Here is a 21,365-nt window from a genome sequence, read left to right on the forward strand (position 1 = left end):
TGTATGCAGAACTCAAAGGCCAATTCTGGTGAGGATTAAGACCAGAATGCTGATTAGTAAAGTTTCTCAGGAGGTTGCAGGTGAAAATAAGGACTCTACAGGGAATTGGACAGGCCATACCTTTTTACACCATGGTAAAGAATTTGACTACATTTTAACCATCCCTGAGACTTGGTGGGAAGCTGAACTTAAAGGTGATGGACCAGTTTACCTGGTGAAGGAAATTTCAAGGCAGCTCAACATTCAGATAGCAGTTCAGGTTTTATTGCTTCCTTTTTAGCTAAATTTACTGTGAAAATCAGAAGTGAAGAGGGAAAATTTGGAAAACTTGAGTTTGGCTCTCCAAAAAAGAAACATGTTTCAAGGTGCTGCCAAGGAGGGTGCAGTTGCCAAAGAGATCTGCGTCATTGAAAAGAAGCCATGTGAGAGCTGGGCATGGTGGCACATGCCTGCAATCCTAGTAACTTGGGAAGCCAAGGCAGGAAGATCACAAGTTTAAGGCCAGCCTCAGCAAATTAGCAAAACCCTGTTTCAAAAAAAAAAAAAAAAAAAGGTCTGGGATGTAGTTCAGTGGTAAAGTGTCCATGAATTCTATTCCCATTACCAAAAACTACAACAACAAAACTAGGCAGTGACACTTAATTCCAGGCTTCATCAGAGATGAAGCAACCCTGGCTGCTGTCTGCATAGTGAAGTTCATAGTAGCTACAAATCCATCTGAGTGGGTGCCAGGGAAGCCATCCATGGAGAGATGTCACACCAGTGGCAATCTGGGAAGTCATTGAAGGGAGTGTAGGGTAGTGACAGGAACATTGAGAGGTGATAAATGGAAAAGGGTCACAGTCCATCCCTTTGGTTATTAAGCTTCCATATGTGCCCTTCTGCACATTTCAAAACTTTGCAACAATGAGATAGTCCTACATTTCTTCCTGACTTATATTTTCTTACAAATCAACTTCACTCCCCTTTCTCAAAATAAGAAGATGCCCAGTACTGACAATCATTTTCATTGTTGGTTACATTAATGACTCCTCCAATTCTGTCACTGTTTCATCAAATATTCTGTAACCTAAAATCTAAATTGTAAATTTAATCTCCCAAAACTTGTATATAAAATTAAAATGAAAGAAGAAAATGAAAATGGTTAGAACATACAAATAAATAAAAGAGGAAAATGGAAAATCCTCAAAGCTATTGCGGTCCCTGTTTTTTTTAAACCTGTGACCTCCTTTCTCTACCTCTTTGGTATTTCTTTTGCCCTTGGCCAGAACCTCAGCTGGTTAGGATTCTTTACCTGGTAAAGACCTAAATATTAGAGCCAAAGTTTCTGATTCTTCAAATTGTTCTACCTATTTTGGTTGTTATAGTTTTCATTAATCTTTACTATTGACATGGAACTGCTTAGACACCCAGGGTATCCTCTGTGTTGCAAATATAGTCCTTTTTGCCTCCTTTGTGTACTAGCAATACAATCTTCTATTGGCAATCAGGATTGATCCTTCCAGCCAGTAGAGATACACCTTTTTCTGCCTATTTGTTTAGGAACATAAGGAAGTCCAGGTGGCAGTCTCATCTTACGTAAGTGGAACCATTGTTGTGTCCCTGGTTGAAGCATCCCCTGAGGACTAAAACCTCCAATTTTTAGCATTCTCCAGATGCTGGGATAAGAAGTATAATCATGAAGGAACTCACTATTACTCTGTGATTCTTGGACCCATATACTCTGGTTCAAAGCATGTGCTACACTTTCAGGGTGGTGTCCCCATCTGCTGTCATAAATGAGTAGTGGGTGAACCATTTGACCTTATAATTAGGTCAGCTACTTCTTGGTGTTGGGCCATGTTGATTTTACGGGCATGAGCTCACTGCAGCATATTTTTTGCTGTGAAATTTATTTCTTGCTTAAAAGCAATGCTATGGAAAAATGTCATATAAGACCTTCAGTAAGTATATGGATTGGAGGTGCTGCTGGCAGGAGCATTATGGGAAGGAAGGTAATACATATACAGAATATGGACTCATTCTAATGAAGGTGAATCTCTGGTCCTCTCATGATGAGAGAAGTCCAGTATCATCAACCTGCTACCAGGTAGATAATGATTAACCATGGGGTTGGCATTATATTGCAGTTTCATTAGTAGTTTCAGCTCTAGACAGAGTAGACACTTGGCAGTAGTGATGTCGGCCTTGGAAAAGGGGAAGTCTGTGTTGCTAAGCCCACATATGAGCTCCATGCCTACTACTGTGGGATGTTCAGAATCCCATTGAGAAAGCAGGGAGTAGCTGGAAAATGATGCTGATACTCTCAGGGCATATTATTTTGTCAACTTGATTAATAAGAGCCTCCTGTGCTATAGATGCCTTTGGTGAGTATTAACTTAAGACCCAAATATGATCATAGTCTGTGTTCAACCAAAGGCTTCATCCCGAGCCCATAGTGCTCAACCAAATCCACATATTCCATCTTTGTGGGCCTATCCTCTGAGAACACCCCACTCCTGGTACCAGTTCTGTTTCAACCTTTGGACAATAAGGAGACAGAAATCACATAGTAATTCAAACATGGAATGTTTAACATAAATAATCATTAACTATACCCAAGGATCAGCATAATGGGGGATTGTCTGATAAGTAATAAATTCTAAAAAATATAGGAATTGCAAATTTAGGAGCAGTGACTACCTTCCAAGGCTCAGATCCAGACTTCATTAGAGACTACCTAGACAAGGCTTACAAGAGAACAGAGAATTTCTCTGAGGTGACAAAGTCACCCAAGGAGGTGCTGTGCCAGAGGCACTCTACCCTGAAGCACATGCAATGCTAGAATCAGACATGGTACAAGCCACATGTATTGTGAGAACTTGATGTTGCTAAAGCCATACACACTGAAAGGATCTGCTTAGAGGAGCACACCAGAACCTTGAAGAGAAATCCTTCTTCTTCCTACAGATTTGCTCCAATACTCTCTCCTGACAGAGTTTAACATTTGCCAGTTGACAAAGAGGAAACATTTACAAGGTCCAGATAAGTTATCGCAGAACAGAAAATGAATCTGAGCTGACTTATAACAAATTGATAACTTGGATGGTATCTTATGCTGAAGCTTGAGTTTAGATATCAAAGTTATCAATCTTCCTCTTCTTGTTTTTTATATTCTGTTTCTGAAATAAGCTTGTGTGTGTGCATTTAAATATTTAACCCATTTTGGCAAAAGATGGTAACTTAATTTGTTTTGAATACACTCAACCTTCTCCATAATTAGAAAAGACTCATATGTCATGTATGTGTTAGAGTTCCGTTGCCATAACAAATATCCTAGATAATTAACTTAAAAAGAAAACGATTTACTTTGGATCACAATTTTGCAGTTTTCATTCCATGGTCAATAGGCCCCACTGGTTTTAGGCCTATAGTGAGGTAATATTTCATGATTGGAATATGCAGCAGAGGAAGCTGCTTACCTCACAATGCCTTGGAAACAGAAGAGAGAGGAATGACTTCCAATATCTCCTCTGAGGGCATGCCCTCAGTGACATAACTTCCTGCCACTATGCCTCACTTAGTAAAAATGTTTCACCATCTCCCAATAACACTATGGGCTCAGGACCAGGCCTTTAACACATGGGTCTTTGGGGACATTTAGGATCCAAACTATTGAAATATATATTTTTGGTCTAATAACTAGTAGTAAATAACAATACAAAAATTTATGTATGTAAATATGTTTCTTAGGTTTGTTTTATTGCTTTACTCAGATTTTGAAAAAGAACAACAAAAAAGACAGATTAAGACTTTACTAAGTCTGAGAACTTTGACATTTGTAGGAAGAATAAAAGACTGAAGAGGGATTGTGTTCTTAAGTGAAACGAATAAGATGGTGCTTTCAAGTTTATTTGGATGCAGCTCTATTCAAATACAGTGGTTTCACCTAGTAAAACATAGCCCAGCAGCAGGACCTCTGTCTTGGCTATCCCGCCTACCTGGTAACTCTCAAAGTCACATTGAGAGGCTATGGTTGGCCAACAGCAAGGGAGAGCTTATAGGAATGTAAATCAGTGCAAACTATCTTCCAAGAGAGTAGATAAGAAAAATGAGATAAAAGGCTTAATGGGGGTAAGAGTCATTTTTATTCATTCAAATGCTCATAGAAATAAAATTTGGGAAAAGATGTGATTACCAATCAGATCCAAATGGGATTCTGGATGGAGCTGTTTGGACTTGAAAAGCTGTAAGTTGGACATCTCCTGTCACATTGGGTAGGAAAACCTTATCAGTCCTCTTTTTGTGTTTAATGGGTACCTGTAATATTAAGCACATAGTATTGTTTTTTTTTTTTTAAATGATGGTGAATATTGCTTGGTATAGCATAATAAAAGATCACTGTTGTTAATGAGACTAAAATCTTTGGTTCAGTCTGGGCTATGCCTTCAGTGTGCCTTCTCATACCTACTTTGCCACTTGTTATATGGGAACTGGTCGAGAATGAATCCATCAGTGGAAAGCCATTTCCAGCTAAGGACAAAAAGACTTATCTGTCTAAAGCAAACCACAAATTCCTTAATATTTTGTTACTTATGTTAGTGCCAAGGTATTTTTTAGAAAATTATTTGTGTCCCTACATTTCAGCCACTTCCTCTTCAGTCAGTATTTATCTGGCCTGACTCAGAGGCCTTGTTTAAGAAGCCAGACCTTAAGTTAGGTCTGAAATGGTTCCAACTAACTTTGTGCCTTCCCTGGCCTTCAGGATTTTTACTTGGGGTCCCTTTATTGAACACAAGCTAATGGGACCACAATATACTTCATTATATGGTTTATTTATTTATTAGGGCAATGGCCAATGAATAATTAACCCTGACCATCACCCACCTAAATCTCTCAAATATTCACTCTCTCCACTTAGGCACTTAGTCAGCTACATGACAGCCTTTTCTTTTCTTTTTTTTTTTTCCCATTTATTTATTTATTTCATACATGACAATAGTGGAATGCATTACATTCATAACTATCCATTCACAGCACAATTTTTCATAACTCTGTATATAAAGTATGTTCACACAAAATTATGCCATTATACATGAGCTCTCCTATTGACTTTTTTTTGCATTACAATTCTTAATACACCTTCATACCACAATTTATCATATCTCTGTTTGTATATAAGGTATGTTGACACCAAATTCACATCTTCATACATGTATTTTGTATAATGATGAACACCTCCTTCCACCCCCTCCCTTTCCCTCCCACCCCTATTCCCTATCTAGAGGTAATCTTCCTCCCTTGCTCTCCCTCCCTACCCCACCTTGAGTCACCCCACTTATATCAAAGTAAACATTTAGCATTTGTTTTTTTGGGATTGGCAGCCTTTTCAATCACAAGAGCTGTGATCACCAACACGCCCAAAGTATGCAGAGTCTTCAGGAGTGAAATAGAGACTAACTGAATCTTGAAAGGCCCTGTGGTTGCACATACACAAACTGAACTTTGCTTCCTTTTAGAAAAGGCTTTCACAGCCAGGTGCAGCGGCACACACCTTTAATTCCAGCGGGTCACCAAAAAGGAAAGAAAAGGATTTTGCAAAATGAATAGAAATAAAGTTTGCCCTCATGTATCCATCAGCACTACATCCACAGATTCAACTGTGGATCAAAAAAATATTTGAAAAAAATTGCATCCCTTTTGAACATGAACAGACATTTTTGTCATTATTCCATAAACAATACAGTGTAACAAGTATTTCCATAGTGTTTACATTGTGTTAGGTATTGTAGCAATCTAGAGGTGATTTGAGGTACATAGGTAAATGTATGTAGGTTGTATGAAAATACTATGCCTTTTTGGGTGCCTTATGTTTATTTCCACTGTTCATTCAAAAAAAGATGTTTAAAAGTGCCATAAGAAAGTTGAAGTAGTAAGACAACTTCTAGCTTCAGAAAGTAATTAAGTTCAATATCAGAAAATATTTTTAAGAATTTTTTTTAATTAGGGACTTCAACATCCATGGATTTGGGTGTCCATGGGAGTCCCGGAACCAATCTCCATGGGTACTGAAGGTGACTGGACAAAGATTGGTGAGCCAAGCATTGGTAACCATTAACCACAAGGCTCTGACTTGGTTAAGGTGTCAGCTAGTTTGGTCCCAACCTATTTCTCCAATTTCTTTTCTTTTTTCTTTTTTTTAATTGTTGATGGACTTTTGCTTTATTTATTTTTATGTGGTACTGAGGATCGAACCCAATGCCTGATGCGTGCTAGGCAAGTGCTCTGCCACTGAGCCACAACCCCAGCCCTCTCCCCTTTCTTAAGTTTAGAAATATTGCAGCAAAATTTTGGACTAATAACTAGACCATCAGTTGAAGAATTACCCAATTTAAACAACTTCTGAGAATGACATAATTTTCTTTGAAGAAATGATTACATCTTTTCTTCTTATTTTTTCTGAAAATAAGGGGAAGAATTCTTAAATGTGTTGATTAGATATGCAAATCTCGGCGCTGGGGCTCTGAAAGATATTGGAGCAAAAAATATACTAAAGAAGTGTAGAGAAGGTAGTAAAAGAGGATGTAAATGTTGGTTTATATCAAGTAAAAGCTAAAATATTTTTTAAAATTCTTTTTTTATTTTTTATTTTTGGTACCAGGGATTGAACTCAAGGGCACTTAACCACTGAGCCAAATCCCCAGTCCTTTTTTGTATTTTTTTTTATTTAGAGACAAGGTCTTGCTGAGTTGCTTAGGGCCTCACTAAGTTGCTGAGGCTGGCTTTGAACTAACAATCCTCCTGACTCAGCCTCCTTCTGGGATTACAGGTGTGTGCCACTGAGCCCAGCTCTCATGTGTTTTAAAATGACTTCTGAAATTCTTTATTTCTGCTCTATTAGGAAAATCAACTAAGAGAGCCAATGCTGCTAATTAATTATTATGGATGGTTTAAAAAATAAAATCAGAGATAGAATATAACAAGTTGTTGATACTCATTTTCACACCCAATGATTGACTTTGTAATTGAGAAAGTACCATTGGACTTAATGATTTCAACATTAGAATTGTTTTATCCAGATCCAAATTACCTAGATAAAATCTTTGTGTACAATTTTTCTAATGTAAGTTTGAAAACTTAAACCTAAAACCATGACATCAGATTTAAAATTTTCATTGTTTCATACATGTAAGTGAACTTATCATTACTTACAGTCTTGGGTCTTTGAATTCTTCTTGTTATTTTATTGCCCATAAGATTAGTCTTTAAAAAATGTTGGTGGGAGTATCTGGATAATGTAGAAGCAGAACTTAGGGAGCAGTGAGCCTGGGATATAAGGCCTATAAAGTTCAAAATGTTATAAATTAGATCTTTGGTTGCTATAGGCCCAGATTTAATTATAAAATTTTAGAGCTTAAAATGGGGATGTAATCCAACTTTATCCATTTTGAGTGACGATGTCAAAATTTGGATGGAGTTTTTTGCCTGAGGGTCACATGATCACGTAAAAGAGGTGAATGACAGGAGACGTGGAAGCCTAAGTAGCTAGACTGCAAGCTGTTCAAACTAACTGACAAAGGCAATGAACTAGATTTGCAGGGTGAGGAAGAATAGCTCACAAATTTCTGACTCAAGCAACTGGATATTCGGCAATACCATTTGCTGAGATGGTGCCTCCTCTACCCCAAAAGGAGTCAGGTCTGCAGGAGGAGAGGAAGATGGATTTCATTTGACCTACTGAACTTGTGAGCTGGAGACACCTGAATGCAGACATCCAGGAGTCACTGGATATATGGGTCTAGAGCTTGGAGGGGAGTTTCCAGCTGCAGGTGTGGACTTGGCCAACAGTGATTAAGCCGTGGGAACACAGGCAATTATCATCCAGAAACAATGTGAGGAGAAGAGGCCAGACAGAGCCCTGGATAACTCTGATGTTTAGAGGTTGGATACAGGAGAAGGAATTGGAAAAGGAGACTTAGAAGCAGCAGCCAGAGGAAGAGAAAGAAACCACAAGCCCAGAGCCTTGGAAATAAAGGGAAACAGAAACTTAGGAGAAGGGTGTGGTCATGCGTGGCAGGAAGTGAGGATGGTGTCCATCCATCGTGCTTGGAGACATGGAAGTCTTGTTGATCCTGGCAAAAGCCACTTCAATGAAGAGGTGGAGACAAAAATCAGATTGTTGGTAGTGTGACAGAGAACTGAGTGATCCCCAAGTGCCATTCTCCCCTTTCTTCTTTAGTAATAAAACTCCAAATGTTTTGTTGCACACACAAAATCTTAGAGTAAAAGCTACATTTCTCAGTCTCCTTTGTGTGTCTTCTAGATAAGTCTTCTAGATAAGTGCTGGCTATGGAGACATAAGCAGAAGTGTCCTATGTGACTTCTAGGAACTTTCCTAGAAGGCACACTAAGGGAGAAGTGGTAGTTCACTAGGACACATTAACCCAAAGGGAATTTTAAAAGATGCTTGGCTAAGCTGGAAGCATCAGAGTGGAAAGGAGAGAAACAAAAATTCCAGAGACTGTGGTGGGCACAGTGTAAGACAGGGAGCTGCTCAGGGTCAGTGGCCAAAACAGGACCCTGAGTGCACTTGATGCTTTGTTTTTGGCTGGGGCAGAAGTGACAGTGGCCAGGCAGGGGACACCAGTGCCCATGGTGAGGGCTGGGTGGCAGGGATAGAGGCAGAGAGTGGGGCCCTGTGGGCTTTACCAGCAAGCCCAGTTCTTCTCTGAGTAAACCCACTGTAACTTGATCTTTGACTTTGTCTACTCCTGAAAGACGGTTTTCCCAGCTATTCACATTGGCAAATAGCCAAAAGGAAACACAAAGGACAAACACATGTATGAAACTGTAGTAACCAACATTTGCATGATTACCATCTTGAGACTATTCTAAGTGTCAGGTATGCATTATTCCATTTAATTCTCAGAACAAGTTTGAGGTAAGAATTCCCATTTTACTGAGAGGCTAATTAACCTATCTAAGGTCACACCACCAGTAGTGACAGCATTCTAGCTATCTTCTCCAAAGCCCACACACTCATGTGGCCATGCTACAGAACAGGAAGGAAGGGGCTTGGCTGGTCCTAAGGATAGGACAACAAGGGTTAATGACATTTGGTCATATTTGTGATAGATCTAGAAGAGTACTTACACTGTATTTAGTCCTCCTCTAATGGAAGAGGAAGCTAGGTTAGCATCGTCCTGGGGTCCGCTGTTCCATTCTGCCTGCTGCTTGTGCTGCCCAGAGAGCTATTTTGGGGAGGGTACTGGGGTCTGAACTCAGGGGCACTCAACCACTAAGCCACATCCCCAGCCCTATTTTGTATTTTTTATTTAGAGACAGGGTTTCACTGAGTTGCTAAGTGCCTCGCTAAGTTGCTGAGACTGGCTTTGAACTCGCGATCCTCCTGACTCAGCCTCCTGAGCTGCTGAGCTTACAGGCATGCACCACCACGCCCGGCCAGAGAGCTATTTTGATTGCCATTTTCACTGGACTCCTCGAGCTCTCAGCACCCAAGAAGCATAATGGACTTCATGAATAATATCTGAGAAATGCGGTCATTGGTGTCCCAACTCATTAGGATGCTTTAAAATCCAGTGAAGTACTCAATATTCTTTAAGTGGCATATTCTCCCAGGACCAGTTGTTATCGATTGAAACCTTTTAGATGTCAGTACTCCAAGGTGGAGTAAATTAGAAAATTCTGACAATAAATGAGAATTAAGATCCATTCATCCATGTGTTGTTCATTCATCCAACAGAGATCATGGAGGACCCATGATGACCCATTGATCATAGCCACTGTGTTGTTATTGCTAGTCACTGAGGCCCTCCTGCAGTTCAGACCCCTGAGTCTGGATGACTCATCCAGCTGGGGAGGGCTTGCTTACCGCCTGGGGAGCTCCTCTGGATGGACAGCTGCTCAGTGTCAGGAAGCTGACTCTGTAACTCTTCTATGCGCTGGAAAGCATCCAGCTTCACACTGCGCTCCTGGGCAAGTCGGCTTCTCGTCTGAGGGTAAAGGGTTTGGGAAGCAGAGAGGCTTTGTGGTGTTCTCTTTAGTTCCCTCAGTTCACAGTGGGGTCTGAAGGGTCCCAGGCTCCCTGATGAAGTGCAACCAGGTCTTATCAAAGTCCTGGATAGGCTGAACTCAGCTTTCTAAGAATCAAGAGCTTCAAGGAAGACCAAGAACTCAACTAAAGAGGAACAAAAACAATCCTGGAATCCCTTGAAGGAAGCTAGGCACTTACATTTTTTTGTTTATTTCACCAGCTAGGTAGAGGAATAGGAAGTGAGGGCCCAGTTCATACAAGACCTTGGAGACCAAGCAATGACATCTGCACCAAGGACCCTTAAAAACCCTGGATGGTTTGAAACAAGAAAAGAATTGTTCTCCCTCAATCTCAGCTGGGCATCTGCTGGGAGAGCATATCTCCTGGGTCTGAGAGAAGGTCCATCCCCAGGGCTAACCTTTACATTTTCTTGGGTAGCTGTCCCCTCGCATGGCTGACTCATAGTCCCCCAGCTAAGAGGAGCTAAGGCCAAAGTACACCTCATCTGCATAGATCATAAGGATTTTTTTCCTTTTACATGAATCATATCCTAATTGTTTTTAATTATTAAAAAATAATACATGCTGTAGTGGGTTGAATACTGTTCTCAAAATTCACATCCACCTGGAACCTCAGAATGTGACTGTATTTGGAAATAGAGTCTTTGTAGGCAGATGTAATGAAGTTAGTATAAGGTCATACTGGAGTTAGACCTTAAGTTATCCCTACATCCAGTGACTATTGTCCTCACAAGAAAATGACAGGGTAAGGATATGGACACACAGAGGAACACATAAAGAAGAAAGACATGGGATGCTGGTGCAGAAACTGGAGTGGTATAACTACAAACCCCAGAATGCTGAGAATTGCCAGCTGTCACCAGGAACTGAGAGAGAGAGAGAGAGACATGGAACAGAGACTTTCTCAGAGCCTCCTAACAGAACAAATGTTGCCAACACCTCGATTTTAGATTTCCGGCTGCCTGAACCGTGATAAAATTAATTTCTATTGTTTTAAGCCATCCAGATTGTGGTAAACCATCCCGTTTGTGGTAATTTATTATGACAACCCTGGGAAACTAAGACACATGCTAATCTAAAAAATTCAGCCACACGTGTTTTAAATCCTACTCCTGCTGTTCCGACCCAATGAGGAGGCCCCTGCACGCTCGCAGCTGTCTGAAAACGGGGAGGGGGCTGGCCTTGTGTGCATCGATACTCTCGACTGGAATTTAAATTTCAGTAGATTATCAGAGCTGCAGAGTTAGGGAAACTTCCTCATATAAACTAGGTCCAAAGTCCTTCAATGTATTCCAGATATTTATGGAGGATCCACAATGGGAAACATGTCAAGACTTCTTGAGCCAGGCCAGGGTTAAATAAATCTGAGAAGTAAATATAGTATCTCATTGCACTGAGAGGCCACACACTTCTCCCAAAGCCACACAGCTGGAGGACTGGGGGTATAAACCAGGCAGTCTGACCTGTGTTCTTTCTAACTGACCTCTCCATGCACAGAAGACAGGAAGGGACACTGATGCTCTCTGAGGTCAGATAGCCATTATCTTCCCACAAAGGTGGGGGCTAGAGATGTGGTAAAGAACCCACAAATGGCCACGAGGGCTCTTGCAGGTCAAGAATTGCTCTTTGCGGTGGGGAAGCCCAGGGGTCCGTGAGCTGTCAGAAGAGCTAGAGGAGTAGTTTAAAAAGGACAAATGGTTTTGACATACATATAGTGAAAATATGTATTTATTGAAACCTCAAAATATCTGTTCTGACTACCTCTAGAATCTCTGCCATTAAATAATTAACAATTAACTCTAGAATTTTGGCAAATGGAATCTATGAATCTATTTTTGAGGTAGCTTTTAGAAAAGCATAATATGGCATGCCAATTTTTCTTATAGGTTCAGACATTTATTTATTTATTTTGGCACTGGAGAATTGAACCCAGGGTCACTCACATCTGAGCTATATCTCTAGTCCTTTTTATTTTTTATTTTGAGTCAGGGTCTCACTAAGTTGCTTAGGCTGGCCTCAACCTTGCCATCCTCCTGCCTCAGCCTGCCTAGTTGCTGAGATTACAGGCATGTACTACCACAGCTGGCTTATAGGTTCAGTCATTTTAGTATTCTTTCCAAGAAATAAATGTGAAATTCTAATTTTTTTTATTCTGAAACTGCTCATTTCCTTTCTTCGTTTCTACACAATTTCTTTAGCAACCCTTGAATTCAGTTTCAACCATAGACTTTTCCTTATTGATCTTTTGAGCACCTGAAATCCTTGACCAATAATTTAATTTTCCCATTACTTTTCTGACTCCTACTGTCTCTGGTGGATGATTAAGGGCTTTGATCACCCCGTGGGTATATGTGAAACACCTTTCCTGTAAGGTACCATTTCTTTGTCCTCTTCTATTGAATTACATCCTGTGGTCTGCTTTGTCAGAACTTGAATTAATCTACATCTACATTATAATAAACCTCCTCATCTTTTTTCCCTGCGGGATATATTTAATAAAAAATACAATTGTGTCTGCAAGCCATTTTTGCCTTTCATTTTTGTGTCTGCATTTCTAGAAGCACTTGAATAAAATCCTTTTATAATAGCTTCCATAATACTTGCTGCTTTTCCAGGTTACTTCTCAGAATTTTCCAAAGGATGCCAAGTTCAAAGGCTAGAGTTGGGTAGAATGTGCTTTTTAGGTGGTCAGTGGGTGCCGAGATGCTGAGCCTTGGGGCAGTTAGGCCCTCTCTGCTCATCCAAGCAATTATCCCAGTGTAGTTTAGATATGACCATTTCCTCTATGTGCCTAGAAGTGGCAAAGGTGGCTGCTATGGAGGGCAGGAGAGAGGTATGGAAAGGGAGGGGAGTGAGCTGGCTCTTGGGGTGCCCAGATTGGCTTTCACGGGAGCTCACCTGTCGGAGGTCTCGCTCCATCTTTCTCCGCTGAAGCTGGCCCAGTTTCGAAGCCCTCTCGGCCTCTTCGGTGAGGAGCTGCAGTTGCTGTTCTTTGTGGCCCACTTCTTCCAAGAGCTTCTCCATGCTGGATGTTTTTATGACATCTAACTGCTGCCGGGTGAGAGCTTCCTGGGTCACTCTGTGTTCTAGCTCCTTCAACAGCTGGGCCTGTGGCAGGGGCCAAGCCAGAAGGCAGCAGAGGTGGGGCATGGCAACAATCATCCCCGCTACCAGGGCCCAGGGCAGGTCTACGTGGTGCTCTGGGTGACATAGCCCAGGCAGCAGCAAGGGCACCAGAATCTAGCCTGACTCTGAGGCAACAGTCAGGGAAACAGAACAAACAAGCATGTAACATAATAAGCCAGGTAAGTGACAATGCCACCATCTGGCAATAACAGATCAAGTAACTTGGTCTTCTGAGAGCAACATTTGATGATAATGTGTATGTTAATTAGCTCATTAACCAAATAATCATATCTATCATAAACTATATTTTCATTGCCATGGAGCCTTTATCATGGGGGAATAGCAGAGGGCTGGTTTAACTGCACTGACAGGAGCAGGTGTGGGATACAAGCAACTAGCTGGGAAGGGAAATTCTGATTTTGAAGGAAGGAAAAGAATAGTGATCATCTGGTTCTGTTCCAAAGTTTTTCAAATCAGCAGCACTTTAAGTACTAGGTGGTCATTCTTAGTTGTAACATTAGCAATGATTATTCATATTGGTATGGCCACTTTACAGCTAACCAAGTAACTCACTGAGGCACAATCACAGAGGAAGTAGAGTCCAAAATGCACAAGTCATACTTCAGGTTTTAAATATGCCCAACTTTCCCAGGCTGTTATTTATAGTCAACTGTTCTGACTCTAAACCTAAGAAAAATGTGGGGTGCCAATTTTTTCTTAGGAGTTCAGTCATATCTCAGTGTATTTTTCATGATATAAATGGGTGTCAACCTTGTGTCTCTGTGCTTCATTCATACTCAGAAGGTTGACACAGTTAGGGAAAGTTTAGAGCTTATACTGCATGCTCCTTTGTTTTGGGGCCAGTCACCATGGAGAAGCAGCCACTCCTGAAAGGAAAACTTTGGATGTATCATCAGAAAGGACCCAAGACTTTCCACTTGGGGGCTAATACTGAAGCTTGGACAAAACCCCCAGACTTGGGTTGCTGTGTATGAAGAGTGTACACAGACCACAAAAAGCCATGTTCAAGGCAGAGCATAGGTCCCAAGACACCCTTTGGTAAAATGATCCTCAGAGAAAAACACACACACACACACACACAATGATCTTGCTTATGAAAAATATTTTATCATTATAACTAAAGGTTAGTAAGAAAAAAGTCTCTTGGCTACTGCCCTTGGTTTCTAGACTGGAGAGGAGACAGGAAGCTATCTTTTTCTGTCTGGGCCATCTGCTCAGCTTCACCCTGTGGAGCTCTGGTGGTTGCTACCGACAGCCACAGTGCCAGTTGTAGTGGCCACACTCAGCTTTGCAGAGAACGTTCCAGGAGAGGGAGAAGGAGGGTCTGAAGCTCAGATACCTGGTCATCCTGCCGCTTCCACATCTTGGCATTGTCAGCCTGAGCACTGGCCAGGGCCTGCCTGAGAGCTAGCAACTGTTGGCGAAATAAACCTGCTTCCCGCTCTGCCATTAGCTTGATGCGCAAACATTCTTTTTTACTTCGAATAGATTCCTGTAAACATCCCAAACACAGTAAGATAAGGAATAAGTTTCCATATTTTTTGTTTCACAAGTAGTGCCCAAACCATCCATCCTTTAAAACTTCCAGTAGAATGGAGTTCTTGCTGGACACTGCTTCCGTGATTGTAATTAAGAATAGTGCGAGAGCCGGGCGGGGTAGTGCACACCTTTAATCCCAGAGGCTCGGGATGCTGAGACAGGAGAATTGCGAGTTCAAAGCCAGCTTCAGCAATGGCAAGGTGCTAAGCAAATCAGTGAGATCCTGTCTCTAAGTAAAATACAAAATAGGGTTGAGGATGTGATTCAGTGGGTCAAGTGCCCCTGATTTCAATCCCTGGTGGAAGGAAGGAAGGAAGGAAGGAAGGAAGGAAGGGAGGGAGGGAGGGAGGGAGGGAGGGAGGAAGGAAAGAGCAACAGATCAGAGTAAATAGACTTCTTTCAGGAACAGTCAGTGGAAGTTTCCAAACCGCTATCTATCAACATGTGCTTTGGCTTCAATTTGCTTTAAAGCAGATTTTCCATCTACTGATACTTCATTTTCCTCAGATGCATCAAGCCCAAAGACACACAGTATTTTGACAATGAGCTTTGAGCCCTTGGTAAGATCTCTCCTTCATCTTTTCACTTTCTTTGTGCTCAATTCTCTATCTGTTCTCCCTGGCCAGTTGCTTCTTTTCTGTTTCCCCCAAAGGCTCTGACGTTGTGGCCAACTGTCAGATTTTTCAGCGTGGCTGTCCCTGCCACATGACACCAGTACATCAGCTGCAGTGAGGCAGGCTGAGGAGGCCCCCTGGGGCTGCGGAGCCTCCCTCCCCAGCACTCACCTTCTCTGCCCTGCTCAGCTGGCCCCGGAAGTGTGTCTGCTGCACAGCCTGCCTCCAGAGGCCTAGACTCCTCACTTTGCACACCAGGGCAGCCAGGCTGCGGTTGTCCTGCTCCAAGGCCAAAAGCTGCTCCTATCAAGAAAGCTCAGTTTCAGAAAACCCTGCCCCCAACCCTTTTCCCAGGAAGAGCATCAATCCTAACATCAAAAACATGATACAATTGTGCAGTGAACCCTGGTCCCCTTGAAATGACTACCAAAATGCTTTCTCAGGGAAACCAGACTGGAAAGCAAGCAGGGTGAAGGGTGTGGCAGATGCTAGGAAGAAGCACTGATATCCCACTACTAAGTGAACTCATGTACCTTGGCTGCGTTTTCTTTTATTCCTTCATCAGGCCTGGCAGAGCCCCATTTCTTCCTTAGCTCCTTCATATTGGTGATCCCTTCTGTTCTCACTTCACTGATGAGCTCACACACTTTCTGGGTCAAATTAAGCCAATTCTCATTCAGCTTCTCCTACAAATTATAGACTCATGTCAAGAGAGTATAATGGGTTTGGGAGGCATGAAGGACAGTGGAGAAAGAACTATTTTGCCTTCTGAAACCTAACTTTTGGAAATGATTCCACATTCAAAGATCCTCCACCCAGATAATTTTTCCAATGTGGATCCTATGGAAGTCACAACAGTGGCCCCTTAAGTGTTAATCTTTCATCCACAGGGCTTCATCATTTGGACACCTTCATGTCCTAGAGTGTGCCTTGCTTGTCAAAATCAAGGCAACTTGAGTCAGGAGGACAGTGGGTAGAACAGCGAGAGGTCAGAGGCAGAAATCCTACCGACAGAATCGCCCCCTGGGAAGGGTTACTTGGAACAATTGAATTTTGCTGTGAGGTTGACTCAGAGCAGAATCTGACCAGAAAAGACACTACAGATGACCCATCACTGAGGAACTCCATTAAATATGGATAAGTGGAGGAAGGAATCAGGCTGGCTGCCTTCCTATTTAGGTTCTGGCAGAAGCCTCATTATAAAAACGTTCTGTTCTAAATGGCTTATGGCTAATGGCTTATGATGAAACAGCTCGATCAATGCTAAATATAACTGCAGCCTTAGGGTTATGGACTGAACTGTGTCTCCTCGAAAATTCACACATCGAACCCTAACGCTCTTTGTGACAGTGTCTGGGGATCTGAGATCTTCAGGAGGGAAGTAAGGTTAAACTGAGGTCATAAGGGTGGTTCCCTATTTCAATAAGACTGTGGTCTGTCAGAAGAGGAAGACAGAAAGATAACTTTCCCTTTTTCTCTGCCATCTAAAGGCACGGGAAGAAGACGGCCAAATGCAAACCAGAAAGGGAGTCCTCACAGAAGCCACTCTGATTTTGGGCTTCTAGAACCGTGAGAAAATAAATTTCTGTTGTTTAAGTTACCCAGTCTATGGCACTTTGTGATAGCAGCCTGAGCAGACTAAGATACCTAGACTCCTTCTGACCCACATCTTCAAAGAAGCAGTCAGGAAGATATGCCAGCTGAGAGATATAGCAGGAAATCTGGCTGCTGGTCACATGGCAGAAGCCTCACCATCCTCTTGGGACCCTGGAGGAGAACAGGGATTCCCTACTTTGGGGGGTTTCATGGAACTACTTTAGCTTGGGAAGAAAAGATTCCACTTCTTAATCTTGAAATCTGGTAAAAACTAACAGGATCTGAAGAATTATTTCTCGATGATCAAATACCTGAATGATTACTTTGCAAATTTCAGCCTTCACTGTCTACTCATTCCTCTCCTGCAGCACTAGAACCAGCTCATTTGGATTTTGATCCTCTTATATTTGTAAGTATTTGTACTTTGCAAATTAGAGGAAATCTCTAACCCTCTCTGGAATGACTAGGCTAAGGCAGAGCACCGCAGGATCTCCTGTTAGGACCCTTCTGGAACGCTTAGAGAGAGAGAGGGAGGCAAGGACCCACATGGGGCTGGCTCTGGAATTCATCCAATAGTAGAGATGGGGGCAGGGCCAGAGGAAGCTATGGATTTCAGGGTTGTATGGTTGTATTTGTTGGGCAGCTGGACCAGGCTTTCTGATAGTCCATTGTGGGCTGCGTATCTATCTTACAGCTGCTCAGACATATGAAAGTGACTGGTTTCTGTAGTGCTGGGAGCACATGGGTATACCATCACTCCTTTTCTGGATGCTTCTTCATTGACAGATCAGCAGCTCCCTGACACTGGATGTAAGAGAAAGGAAGGTGGGAATATTGAGGATTGGAAAAAAAATCTGAAGCCAGTTCACATCCCTCATCTGCCCATGAGCTCTCAAGAGGTACTAGCTGCTTCTTCCATTGAAGTCTGGCTGGGCCCAGGGGACTGTGCTCCCCCATTTGGGGAGTTACTCTCCACAGAAACAACAATGGTAGACACTGGTAAGGATTTGAACCAGAATATCCTCCTCTTTTCAACTGCAACAAGATGGCACTGGCAGTAGAGTAAGAAAAAATAAACATCTAACTTATCTAAAATTCAGTGTCCATCAGGGGAGAATAATGACAACCCATTGCTAACTTTCTCTCTGCAGCAAAAACTTACAGTGGGAAAATTCTTGGCCCCAAGAATGTCTTATTACCGTTAAGTCCATTCTGCCATTGACTCCTTGGTGTATAGCCACAGGGCTGCCCAGAAGACCGACATAGGATACTTACTTTTCTGTGTAAACAGGTCATAAACAAAGCTTGAACCAATGCTTCATATTCTTCTTGGACTTCTTCTTTAATTTGCTTTTTGAGATTTATGTTCTCCTCTTCCAAATCTGTGAGTTGGGCTCTCAGAGCAGTGATTTCCATGATCATATCATGACTGAGCTCTGCAACCTAGCAGCAGAAACACACACACAAACACACACACACACACACACACAATTTATGGAAAACAATTTAGGAATTCCAAAATTCTACTATAAAAAAGTTCTTTATAGATTACTGTAGAATTTGTACTTCTCTTTTGAATCTAAGGAAGAAAGTGAATATCCTGCTGTGTAAATATGGACAGAAGAATCTCATCTTGATTCAAAGGTCTCACAATGGTGCCAGACACATAGGACTTGCTCGGTAAATGGTTGCTGAATAAATGGCCCAAAAGAACTGCTATTTGAGAAATTTTCAATTAGAGAAAATACCTGACCTATCTTGACCTTCATCTCCAAATTGGCCTTTCCTTGATCCCTCAGCCCAAATACTTCTTCATTTTGGGGATGCACTTTAACTGCCCTCAAAGGAAAACAAACACCCCCCTCCTGTGCCAAATAACAAGACTCCCAAAACAACAAAGTAACAAAAATAAATTAAAAACTCAAGAAAAAATAAAACACCCTTAAAACTCATTGCTTACAAAAAGTAAAAACACATTCCTTGGGTGTTTCTGCAGGCACCTTCATTGATGGGACTTTCACAAGCAACTCATGCAAATGACACTCAGAAATCTCACTTCTGGCAAACTCTGAGAGTGTAGATGTGAGAATGGAGAAGAGAATCTTTTTAAGAACTGACCTACCTGATCAGCATGGTCTTCAGGTGGCACTTGACTTCTTTGTAACACCTCTAGTTCCTGAGAAGAAAGCAGTGCACAACCAAACACCACATATTTACCCTCCTCACCACAGCTTGGTTCAGGAGGACACATTTCCGACGCCTCCTATTTGTATTTATGGAGCCTCATTTTGAGACCCTCAGCCTCATCCTGGAGCCGGGACTGTGCTTGCCACACCATTAGACTTTAGGATTTATAACACAGCATCAAGAGACAACATCCTCTCTCCACACTGGTACAGGGAACCCAACCATGGGCATAGGCCCAAATGGATGGGAATAGGCCCAAATGGGACAATTCCAAGATTTATTATTTGATATTTTTGTGCTTCATTTTTTTTTTTTTTTGGCTAGTCTTAGATCTTTTCCTCTTTTTCTCAGATACAAACTAGAATTATACTGAGGCTCTGATGCAATCTATTTCTAAACAGTGTGCTATTTAGGACAGGAGAAGTGACTCTTCGATCCCACCAATGGGATTTCACAATTATTATTATTATTTTTTTTTTGCAGAGCTGGGGGTTGAACCCAGGGCTTTATGCATGTTAGGCAAGCACTCTGCCACTGAGCTATACCCCCAGCCACCAATGGGATTTCATTTTAAGGAAGTGGCATCAGTGAGATTGACCATGATATGCATGCCGAAGACAGTTTTTTCAAGAATCCTGGCTTCTCTGCTAGACCAGGAATAGCCTTGTGTTTGCTGAGCCAGGAAAGGTCAGCTATGCACCTTCCAGCTCATGGCTTAGTCACCTCCTGCATTCCCCACTGGACACTCTCAAAGCACACAATTCAGTATTGCTGGGTCCATCACCTATGCAGTGGAGAATATCAGAACCCAAGAAAATAAGTTGACAAATTTGGAGTGTTCCTTTCTCCCTCGATTCTGGCATAAGAACTGGTCCCCTCCCCATCCCTGCTCAGTTTTACTTTCTCATTTGAATTACTCTGGGCCTCCTTCCCATAGCCCTTCCCTTAACTGGTTCTCCTCTCTCTGGGTACCTACCTGCTCCTTCTGGCAGAGCTTCTGCCTAGTGTGCTGCAACACATGCTCATAACACATGGAGTAGGTCTCAAAGTTGCTGCGTTCTCTTGCCATCACATCACAACCCAAGGAAAGGAGGCAGGCCTCAAGGTGGTCTTTCCTGAAGGTGATCTGAAAAAACAGGAGCATTATTCCCAGCAGCTCCAGCAGGGTGGAGCAGCCTCACTATGCCAGGGCTGGAGGCACACATTGCCTTGGTTTGGAGAAGGACTTGCATACCCAATCCGTACCAAAACTCCAGGCTGGCAAACCTCTCTCAACTCTGAACATGTGCAGTGCCAGGGACAAGACGACAAATGGAGACTGCCTATCATGTGTCTAAGTATTTCAAGTTTATAAATCAAATTAATACACTATTAAAATGCAATGTTTAATTCTCCTACCTTGAAAGATTAGACCTTCAAAATGGTCTGAAAGTCTAGGTTTGAATTTATTATTCATGGACTACTTTGAGTTCTATGCTGAAGGGTGGGGAACTGGGACAGTTGGTCTCCAACCCAGAATTTACAGTATGACCCCATTCTCTTCCCACCTTGTGAGGGCCTTCACAGTCCTACTGACTGGACACTGCAGCCTGCAGGTTCAAACTCCACCCACACCCCTACTCAGCTGCCTCTTGGCCACCCCCCAGGCCAGGGGTGTGCACACTAGTGGTCCACTCTTTCTCTGGAGAGGAGCCCCATGTAGACCCCAGACTCAGGGAATTCCGGAATCCCAGGTTCCTGCAATACAGTCTAGAAGGAAGGCCAGGGCTCTGTGTGGACATGTCCCTGTGGCCCAGAGGATTTATTACCTAGTAGGGAAGAGCAGGGCTATAGGAGGCAAGAAGGGGCCTTGTGAAGCACAGGGCATGTGACAGGGGCCCCTGCAGCTCTGTTCTAAGGACCCACATGGCTCACTTTCTCAGCAATTCCATTCATCCTCTTTCTCCAGGAGACTGGGCATACTCTTTAAGAGGTGGCCATTAAAGAATAGAGAAGTCTACCCCTCCAAGGCAGAAATGGGAGTGAATGGAGAGAAATGGGAGTCAATTTATGAAACACAGATCAGATGACCCAGTCAGGACCCACACATCCATTCAGGTGTGGGTGTATGTCCTGCTGTGTGTATCAGTGTGTGTGTGTGTGTGTGTGTGTGTGAGTGTGTGTGTGTGTGTGTGTGTTTTGGAGGTCTTATGTCACTAAGTCCAAGAGCCAGCTGGCACTTGAGCTTGA

At 42.4% G+C, this 21,365-nt stretch overlaps 1 protein-coding gene across 13 annotated transcripts in view; it reads right to left on the minus strand.

The window, feature by feature from the left end:
- Positions 1-4,108: 4,108 nt before the first annotated feature.
- The window catches only part of Cep57l1 (centrosomal protein 57 like 1), a 235,012-nt gene continuing 217,755 nt past the window's right edge, over positions 4,109-21,365 (minus strand). For 10 of the 13 annotated variants that reach the window (XM_058575097.1, XM_058575088.1, XM_058575093.1 and 7 more), the window contains 10 exons: positions 20,113-20,262; positions 19,072-19,125; positions 18,225-18,392; positions 15,887-16,039; positions 15,525-15,656; positions 14,540-14,692; positions 12,952-13,161; positions 9,872-9,992; positions 7,192-7,319; positions 4,109-4,299 (listed from right to left, as the gene is read on the minus strand). In XM_058575097.1, the coding sequence (XP_058431080.1) occupies positions 4,174-4,299; positions 7,192-7,319; positions 9,872-9,992; positions 12,952-13,161; positions 14,540-14,692; positions 15,525-15,656; positions 15,887-16,039; positions 18,225-18,392; positions 19,072-19,125; positions 20,113-20,262 (1,395 nt within the window). In that variant the 3' untranslated portion in view covers positions 4,109-4,173. The other 3 variants (XM_058575096.1, XM_058575103.1, XR_009225682.1) reach the window with 3 other exon arrangements.

Source organism: Marmota monax, unplaced genomic scaffold (assembly GCF_021218885.2).
Source record: "Marmota monax isolate L192 unplaced genomic scaffold, Marmota_monax_Labrador192_F-V1.1 WCK01_AAM20220418_F8-fsc00013, whole genome shotgun sequence".
In the NCBI taxonomy this organism is placed as follows: Eukaryota; Metazoa; Chordata; class Mammalia; order Rodentia; family Sciuridae; genus Marmota; species Marmota monax.